This window comes from Lotus japonicus, chromosome 1 (assembly GCF_012489685.1).
Source record: "Lotus japonicus ecotype B-129 chromosome 1, LjGifu_v1.2".
Lineage (NCBI taxonomy): Eukaryota > Viridiplantae > Streptophyta > Magnoliopsida > Fabales > Fabaceae > Lotus > Lotus japonicus.
In genome coordinates, this window is record NC_080041.1 from 125837589 (window position 1) to 125848228 (window position 10640).

General features: G+C 35.7%; 1 protein-coding gene across 1 annotated transcript; it reads right to left on the reverse strand.

Annotated features, from left to right (window-relative positions):
* Nucleotides 1-792: 792 nt before the first annotated feature.
* Nucleotides 793-8377, reverse strand: LOC130730354 (ethylene-insensitive protein 2.2-like). The gene is made up of 8 exons (XM_057582341.1): nucleotides 8117-8377; nucleotides 6873-7679; nucleotides 5898-5984; nucleotides 5650-5760; nucleotides 5365-5577; nucleotides 4393-4578; nucleotides 1608-4295; nucleotides 793-1433 (listed from the first exon to the last, which is right to left on the reverse strand). Exons 2-8 carry the CDS (start codon nucleotides 7158-7160, stop codon nucleotides 1065-1067), a joined length of 3942 nt encoding a protein of 1313 aa, XP_057438324.1. The 5' UTR covers nucleotides 7161-7679; nucleotides 8117-8377; the 3' UTR covers nucleotides 793-1064.
* Between the last annotated feature and the right edge of the window lie 2263 nt (nucleotides 8378-10640).

Sequence of the window (10640 nt, forward strand, 5' to 3'; positions counted from 1 at the left end):
GTTCATTTTCATTTTTTAATTTATATATTGAAGTTAGCTAATTACAATAAACATAAATCCAAGTAGAGAAGTATGTATGATTGTTTAGATTCATTGTGGTATTACACATGTAAAAGTAATTTGGATATAGAAAAATATACAAACCACACTATTTTGTTAAGAAAATGTTTTTTTCATACTTCATTTTTTCCTATTAAAACTAATTCTATCTAAACCAAATTTGAGAACGTAGTCAAAAAACAAACTTTATTTTTTGATAGGCAATGGTCAAAAAACAAACTAAATCATCTCAATCACGAAAGTGTAATATTTTTGTTACTGAATGAAAATCAAAATGAAGAAATACAATTAGTTATGCTTATGATTTTTGTATCATTATTTTACCCATTTCCTAATGTCATCAGGAACCAGGCATGCTAACATATCAATTAAATTACATCTCAACAAAGAAAAAGAAAAATTAGTTTTAAAAAAAACAAAGAAAAAGAAAAATCAATCCAATTACATAAACATGAGAGCTTTACCAAGCGTGCTTGGCGTGTGTGCATAATTTATTCCAATCAAATTGTGCTTAAAACCACCTTTGCTTTCATCCCAAACAAGAAATAAAACAGAGCACCATTACTCACTGAAGAAATAAGTCAATTAAACACTGTTGAATCACTTTATGTAGAATGTACAATTAAGCGTAGCTTACTCTAACAGTTATGTGTTATAAACTTGTGTAACATATTTTCAGACTTTTTTTTTTGGTTACATAAATTAAATGTTATACAGTAATAATGGGAAAAGTGTCAAAACTTCTATCCACTAGCTAGGTAATGAAAAACAAACAAGAACTAACTTTTCATCTAACCATTTCTTGCTTTCATTTTTGCCGCAATTGCATATAATTCTTGCCCTATGTGTATGTATAATGTTAACATACAAGGATAAAATCTGCTGCAAGGAAATTGATACACGGAAGCAGATCAAACCTTGATCTAGAGCATGAGCTGCTTCACAATACAAATAACAAAACAGCTCAAGGATTGAAAACCTGGTTTTGATAATGCAAGATGCTACTAGCTGTATGATGATGCTGAGGTCATCTTGCGTAAACCAGACCCTTCACCAGCGGGCTTGTTAATGCTGGATAATCTTCGCTTGTATCGTTTGAGCACAGAAGCCAGATTTTCCTTCCCTTTTGGGAATGCTACATCACCAGCTGCAGTACCTGTACGTCCTTTCCTGCTAGAGATAGCAACCTCCACATCTTTGATCAGTTCAAGCAATGTTGATGGAGTGGTGCATTTGCCCCGGCCTGGTTTCGCAGTTGGGGGTAGAGAAAGATGGGGGCTTGACTTTTGTTGCAGATAAGTCGTGGGTACTTGGAGGCAAAAGCATGGTGACAAGGGACTCCGAGGTTTAGAAAATGCTGGATCAATTATGCCCTGTTCATAAAGCAAAGTAAAATAAAACCGTAGGATCAGTAACTCAAGAAAACTGAAGGAACATGAGAATACCCTTTTTTGGGGGCTGTGAATAATAGGAACACACTTAAGAATGATATGAGAGAGTAATTTTCCTAAACCTGAACCCTAAACTCTAAACTTAAGATAATTTACCTGGAGGCGATTGAGCACATAGGTGTATTTTCCCCAAAGCTCTGGCCGGCTTTCCATAAGTGAGAGGTCAAGAATACGGTGGATACACCACACCCCAAAGCTTATTACTAAGCCTGCTCTCCATACACAACCATCCCCACAGTTAGGAACTGAGGACACTGAAAAACTGGAGGAATTTGCTTCAGTATTCTTCACAAAAGAACCAGATTTCCTATCAGAAGAAGGAAATCGGGATTCACCTGCCATGTGATTCATCTCCCTAGTTTCTATTTCATATACAAATTTCTCCCTTGCAGCTACACGATCAATCAGCTCCTCATCAGTTCCATCATTATGTCTAAACAGCCAATCAGAGCCCTCCAGTTTTAAGAGCTTCATAATGCAAAGTCTAACGGCCTGAAGAAGTTTCCCCTCTATATCCACAGACAAAGTAGTTTCTTGAACACTTGCATTAGGTCTACTTCCCACACCTTCCGTTGGAACATTATGAATTTTATTAGCTAGACCAAACTGCTCATAAGGCTGTCTAGACCAAAGGGATCCACTATTGAAACCAGAATTCAACTGTGAAGAGAGTGTCTCTCTGTAAAGTTTTGTTTGAGAGAGTTCATCAAAGACCAAATGAGCTCCTGTTCTTGATCCAGAATTTGAATATAATGATGGTTCATAACATGTCTTACTAGCAAAAGATCCATAGCCAAGAGAACCATCCTGTGGAGCATTCTTATTAGATACATAACCAGCCCGGTGGGGGATGGAGTATCCTGAAATGTCTGGTAAGCTGTGGTACTTCTTGGTATTAACTGAACTGACAGTATTATCTGCAGGTCCAGAAGAGCAAAAATCATATTGGGACCTCTCAGATTGCAATTGGCTATTTCTAGAGACATTTTCAAACCCTGGTGGTTGGCCAAGACCTGAACCATTATGCAACTTTTTCCCTAAAGCAAATGCAAGTGAATCCCTGTAGTTTGTATTACCTACGGAAGGGGTTTTCAGTGATGATAATTGCATTGGAGCACTTACGTTATCAGAATTTCTGTCATTACCACCCCGGCTAAGATAGGATGCAGTCTCATAACCATGTATGGTAGCCGGCTGATAGTCCCAAGCTTGAGATGAATGTAGATTGCGCACACTGGAATAGCGCCGCTCACCAGAATCAAGGACATTTCTCTGTACATATGCATCCAATAACTGGATGGGATTTGCCATGCTAGAGGAAGAACTTCTTTGAAGACCATACGGAGACTCTGAATTACTTTGCATCCTAGGCTGCTTGGAAGAGTCAAATGAACTAGCGTTCATTGGAGTGTCGGAAGTTCTACCTCCTACAGATAGTGAGTATTCAGAATAGTCCTTTCCGCATGCATCCACTCTCTGGAAGGAACTGGTGGGTCTTGAATCTGCTCCCAGTCCTAGCAAATCATCAATTTTCTTAGCCCTTGCTTCATGGGTTGCTAGTCCATGGAAATCATAAAGCTTCCCCCAGAATTCATCAAGAACAGCAGCTAACTGACGTCTTGCTGCACGCCCTAAGCCTTCTATTCTTGAAAGACTTCCAAAGCTATTCCCGCCTTCATCACCTTTCCCACTAATGCTCCTGAATGATGCAGGGCCATCTGATGTTAAAGATGGGGAACTTTCTGAGACCACTCTGGATGATTCTTCAGTTTCCCACGAGTCTCCATCATCAGCATCCCTTTCAGCATTTGCATCTGCTTCAACTTCCAGAGTCTTCTCAACGGGGGCCCCTGTTTCCATTTTTATCATCTTGGAATCTGCTACTGTAGAATCAGAAATATCTTCAACTGTAGAATCAGAAATATCATTAAATACAGTTGAAACTGCCTCAGACAACTCTGATGTGGAAGCTGATGATGTAATAGCATGATTCTCCCTCACAGCGTTCGCATGGGGATCTGGTTCCATTATGGTTTCAGGTAGATCAGGATGAAAACTTCTAAGTGATACATCCGAGTATTCCAAGGTAGTTGCTAGAGCTGGTGCTGGTTCCTCAACCTCAACAGATGCATCTTCATGACACCTTGTTTCAGTTAAATATGATTCCTCACCATCAACTGACGGATTTGGTACAATCTCTGGCATATCCCTGTTCCAGGCCTGAGCAGATTGGACATTGGCAGATTTTAAAGGCGTGACAGCCAACCAAAGCATCGAACATAATGATGTAAATGCAGTGGTAAGAAGAACTAAATATGAGACAGACACACCATTCCCCGCATTCCATCTCAAATCACCCACCCAATCACTATTGCCAAATATCATTTCTATCACAAAGACAATATTCAAGCCAAGCATCCCGATGAATATGATCAATGCCAGAAGTTCCACAGACTGAGAGACCTTGTTTGGACCCATTATTGATCTAGACATAGCAACTCGAAAAAGGGGGATCACAGAAGATGGAAGTTGCAGAGCTACCAAAACTTGAGTGAATATAAGTAGCTGATACATCCCTTCAGCTCCTGAGCTCCAAACACAATAAAGGGCAGGCACAACAGCAATTACTCTAATTGTCGCATAATGAAGCCAACCTGGAATATCCAGTTTTAAGAAACCGTGCACTACAGCTTCTCCACCTAAACTCCAAGTTAATGCCGTGGTTTGATTTGCAAGAAACAAAATGAGTACAAACCCAAGCAGAACTATTGGGCTCCGCAACACCTGTAATAAAAATCTTACAATCAATAAGAATGTGTCGACAAAGAGGATACGGTAAGCAAATATTCTAATATAAATCAATTATGGAGGAATTGTAGACCTGTTCCAGAGGTGATAATGCATCTTGAAAAGTAAGTAAAACCGGGCCCATACTGTAGAACTCATTTGCTGATGCCGTCATCAGCATATTATTTACCAGATAAAGACCACTGAAGACACATAAAATGGTCAAAAAATGATTATGACACAATGCATCTTTAGAAATACTTGTCGGATCCTGATGCCACTGCAAAAAGGAAATGAAATTTCAGATTGACAACACTCAAAACAGCAACCAAGTATGACAGAACTATTTTAGTATAGAACATGATGTGCAATCTTTTCCCCCAGGTGCAGATGAAGAAAAGTGTGTGTATGAGAAATTATCAGGTCTGGGACAATATCTCATAAGAAATACTGGATACCCTAAACAGCCTATTCTATTTATTCTTTTAACAATCAACTATTCCCAGTAATTCCAGACTAACTATTTCTCGAATAGTTAGTTAGGTAGTTTTAATATGAAGATGACAGTTAGGGATTGTGACTCCCAATCTCTTTCTTAAATCTCCTTTCATAGACCCTCCTAACTGGAGGTCTATTCCTATAATAATGTTAATGACTTCATTAGATAAGCACTGATATGATGATGAACTGCAGATAGAAGAAGTAAAAAAACCACTCACAATGCAAGGTTTTTTACCGAAGTATGCGAATTACAAATCCATGTTAGAACAATGATGTACAAATCTTAGACAAGAAAAAAGAGGAAATTAAGGGCCAGTAGTCAACTTAATCATAAAATTTATTAGGACAATCAACTCCAGCAACAAGGCAACTCTCTGTGCAAGCCTACTAACCATAATGCTAGAGGTGGATATTTCATCTTTAACGAACAATAAAAACATGATTTGCAAATATATGAACAAGGACCACAAGCACATCAAAGATATTTCCTTGGAAGAATGCCTCACGTACAGACCAGTTCATTACATATCAATAGAGAAAAAATGAGGACAAGATGAAATAATACCTGTACAATAGATGAATGAAGGTAGAAGTTGTGAGGCACAAGAGTTGCTCCTAGAAGACTCATTAGCACAAATGCACTCTCCCCATTCAACTTTATTAGTATTCCATTCATGGAAAGTGGAATTTCCGGTTGATTGATGAGTAGTCCAACTATAAAAGAAAGCAATACAAAGCCTGCCACAAACTGGCCAAGGATTTTTGTCTTCTCAATGTCCTAAAGAAAGGCAATATAGTAAGTCTAGTGTTGATCAACAGAGGTTGATGAATGATGAAGAAAGATACTTACAAGGAAGACAGCAAGAACTATATGAAAAATAGCACCAGTAGCAGTTAAAAAGACACAAGCGAGCAAGTCCCATCCAAAAATAAGATTTAATCCCTGTGCCATGCCCAAAATCTAGCAAAACAGGTTAAATCATAGCTTAAAGTCAAAATAAGTTTGATAATGAATATAATAGATGAACATGTTTAAATCAAGTTCATTGCCAAAATCCAGCCAAATATTTAAAGTTAATCAAAGAGTAAGAGTATTACCATGTTAAGGTCTAGCATAATCACTGAAAGCTCTGCTTGAATTCCAAGGAGCATGCAAGTCCACGTATCATACTCATCACTGCAAATCTTTGGATAAAGAAAGTGAAATTAGTTAAGAAATACACACTAATAAAGTGTGTATTCACGAACTTTTATCTGAGCTTGGTCATCTAAGCAGCATAATTGAGTTGGTGTCAGCATGCATTTGAGGTAGAAATACAGAAAAGACAGAAATGCAATATAAACTCAGTAATAAACTCAACGAACAGATTAAGATAGACGACTCAACCTAGGTCACTACCGTTAGTCCGTTACAATTGGACTAATGTCAACATGGTCAGAAAAATACTACGCATCTCCGGGTTTTTCTCCCTGCCAGTTTCATGAATGTAACACAGCAGAGGAAGAATTAAAAAGGAATAGGGGGGAGAATAAGAAATTAACATGAGAAGGAAAGGGATAATCCCATTCCTTTATTTAGTCATCTTTTAATATGGAAGAAACAAGTAATATCAAAAGGCAAATGCAATTTCCATACTTCAAAGAAACACCCAAAAGGAAGTATACAAGACAGAATTGACCGTCATTGTAGTTTGTAAGCTTCTAAATCTGTATAAAGTCAATAGTAAAAGGAGATTGGATTAATAAGATGCATGGATATAAGATTGAACTACCACCAATGAGTTTGTAACACTAAAATAATGAACTTTTACAGAAAATGGAGAACAACACAAACAAAGTATCCTTCTTTTGGGTTAATTCCCTCTTGATAAGTGACTTCTCCTTAATAGCCTTCCATCTTACAATTTTCTAACAGGCAACTGCTTATAAGCTTATTTGACAGGAGTGAGTGGCAAGGTGATATATCAAAAACAAACCAATGAATTGTTCTGAGCAGAAGATTTTCAAATATGACAATTTTTCTACATCAATAGTATAATTGTATAAATATTCACAAAGTGGAAGACATAATACCTGAGCAAGATCTCTTTCTGTGATTACACCAATCCTTGCTGATATGTACTGGCAGAAGATAGCAGCAAAATTGAAAATAAGTGTGAAAGCCATCAGATCAAAACCAAACCTTGCACCACCTTCGACAGATGCCACCCATTTTCCAGGGTCAACATATCCTAATGAAATCAAAAGCATAGGTACAAAACTAGGAAGTGATCGGCGAACAAAGCCAGGTGGGCAGTCATGATTTGATGTCTCTGCTTCCAATTTACTCTTGAGGTTAGTACTCAATGTCTCTGCTTCCATTTTATTCTAAAAAAATATACCGCACCACCAACACTAAGGCAACCAGCAAACTACAATTCTCAGGAAAACACTTTGAAGTAGCAAAATCTCTCAATGACCCATGTACAATTGTATAACTGTGTTTTGACTATATTTCTATCAAAAGATTCTATATATTTATTACATGTCAATAGAAGATATATTATCAGCTTCAAATTTATACTATCACTAGCCAACTGATAAAAGGACTTGCAATTTGCAAACAATATTACAAATAGCACATCCCTATACCAGCAGCCAACCTATAATATAACCCATTAGCTGTAACTCTGATGTTCTCAATCGAGTCAAACTCTAACATCACAAAATCTTTTTTACAGCACCCCAACTTGGTAACTCTTTCATTCATCTCCTCAACATGACTGAAAACCAATCGAACCGAAGTCAAACCTCGCAAAGAGCTATGGCGATTCTCAATCATAGCCCAATAAAGGATCCCCTGACAAAACCAATCACTTCCCCATCAAACTACTCCAACCCCTGCATCAAATTGGTCAATGTAAAACCACATGAGCTCAATTACAAAAACAGAGTAAGAACTTTTATTATCATTGAAGAACTCATTATTATTTCGTTAAGATTATAATCAATGTCCAAAAATGGAAACCAAAGATGAACATTCACACAACCGAATCTATTTGAAAATTCAAAAATCCACACCCCATATAGAAAAAAACCATCTTTAGCAACCCTATGAATCAGGGGAACAAATCTTACAACATCAAACATAGCTAAAACACAGAAAGAGAGACAACATGGTAAAACCCTTAACCCTAGAGTGGAAAAAACTCAAGTAACAGAAAACAGAGGCAATGAAAAACGTAGGCGTGGATCTGAGGCACGAATTTCGAGGACGAAGAAGATGATGATTGCATGGTTTTCATCACTGTATGATTAGGGTTTCAGAAATTCGTTACCTTCTCCTTCTCTGGTTTCACTACTGCGAAGTAGATCTCAATCTCAGTCTCATGACGAATAACAACACAGGACCATTCTTCAAGATGAATAATTTTATTTTTATTGATGATAATTGATAATTATATTAGTATTTATTTGTACGGATGAGGAGTGGGAGAGAGAGAGAAAATGGAGGATTTTCTGGGGAAACAAACAGAGAAAGTTAAGAAAAAGAAAGTGGGGTTTCAATGTGATGAAGAGAGAAAAGGAGAGAGATAGTAAGTGAGTGAGTGCTCAAAACTCAAAAGGCCAAAAGAAAGCTAGAATCTAGAAAGTTATCAATAAAGAGAGTTACAACTTACAATTTTATATATTTTTTACTTTTTAAATATTTCATTTTATAGTTATAGTTGATTGGCACTTTTTTTCATGAGGAAAATAATAAAATATCATTTGTTCAATTGGTAATGATAGATAATATAGTTGATGAATGTCGGTCGCGATAGTTAAAAGTTGTTGTTTTAAATCCTTGAGGTCATGAGTTCGACTTTTGAGAGAAGCACTCTTGAAAATACCTTGACATTTGTTATAGTTGGATCGAACAAAATTAGCTCACAGATGATGATACATGTGGTTAAACCAAAAAATTAGTATAAAACGGAACGCTTCCCCTCATAAGGTAAGGACAAAATACTTCTCATCATAACGTTATGTGTTCGATTTTTGTTGTAGATATAAAGGACTTGTATTGGTAAGGGGCTTATAATCTCAAATGCAAGCTCTCTTATGTAGTAATTTGAGTCGAACTCACTCAAACTTTCAATCATAAAATAGAAACAAGAAAAAACAAGATTATATATATGATTATTATCTCGTCATTCTTTTCCTCTTGCGCTCTTGTTCTGAAAAATTGACGACAATTTAAGACATTATTATCCAAAAATATGCAGTGCAAAGAAAGCATGGAGATTATAAATAGTGTTCCCTTCAAGAGAATTAATGAAATGTCCTTCGGAAATGAATGTGGATCTATAGTTCCTTTACTACGTTACTGAGAATGAAATTTTAACTTCCGGCTCTCAATATAATTAACATATAACAGCAATCTAAATGAATATGATAAGTTGTTTAATGGTGGGTTTTGTCTTCATTTTTATGTTTGTACCTTAAATGCATTTATAATTGTAGTACATTGTTGATTATTTAGGGTACATAACTAAATACATAGATTCTTCCTAAAGAGTAAAGACAGATTCTTGATAATGCATTTTTTAGTTTTTTATTTGACACACAGGAATAGTGGGAAAAATTAGGTTTGGAAAAGGAGGGCTTAGCTGGTTTGTTTTTTTGAATTTAAATTAAAGACTCATGTCAATTATTGCTAGAATGGTACAGACAAATTGATATATGAATATACTACCATATAAATAAAATAAATAATGAACGAGGATAAGAATTAAGATGTTGTTGATTGCAAAAGTGCAATTCGTTCTTATCAAAAGAAAAGGGATCAAAAGAGATGGGGAAGAAAAGGAAAAATGATGGTGATTGTGACTGAACATGATATAACCATGTGGACTTTATCCTAACACTTGACTGCAATATGTTACTACTACTTGTGATCTATTTAATTGGAGAAGCAATCAAACAAGTGTCGTCAGAAATCCTTCAAGGTCAGCATAAAAAATGTCAAAGGCTATGTTTGGCATGTCATTTCAGCTAGCTTATAGCTTATTTGACTAGCTTAAAACTTATTTGACTAGCTTAAAAGCTCTTCAAAAGTGTTTGGTGAATGAGCTTATTTCAGTAGCTTATAGCTTAAAGCTTATAGCTTATTAAATTTATTCTCATTTTTATCCTTATTATTTTATTAAAATTCCACCATTACCCTTATATATTTATAAAAATACTAAACATATTTTCCCCTCACACTTACGTATGCAGTTCCCGCCACACCGCTGCGCACCATAAGTATTAAAAATATTATACTAATAAAAATAAGTAAAAAAATCAATATTATATTTTTAAGATAATAAATAACTTGATTTAATAAAAATATTTAAAGTGATAATAATTTTAATATTAATATCATATAGGTATTAATATGAAAATAAAGTAATGTTAAATATAAAAATATTTATATAAGTATGTCATTTTATGTCCTTTTACAATTTCAGCTTGTTTAACAGCTAGTTTTACCAAACACTTTTGTTTCAATCACGTAGCTTTTCAGCTTTCAGCTATCAGCTTTCAGCTAGTTTATCAGCTTTCAGCTATCAGCTAGCTTATAAGCTTTCAGCTAACTTTTCAGCTTTCAGCTAGCTTATCAGCTAAACATGCCAAACATAGCCAAAAGCTCACATGATCGATACTCACTCCCGCACCAATTCGGAGCGCTTTAATTTTATTGAACATTTATGTTTTTAACCACTGCCAAAAACCCTAATTGACCTGACATTTATGGTGTTTTTTTATAGGTATTTTAGGATACCAATTCAGTTTCACAAACATTATTGTGCTAGTCATTTATTATTTTTTCAATAT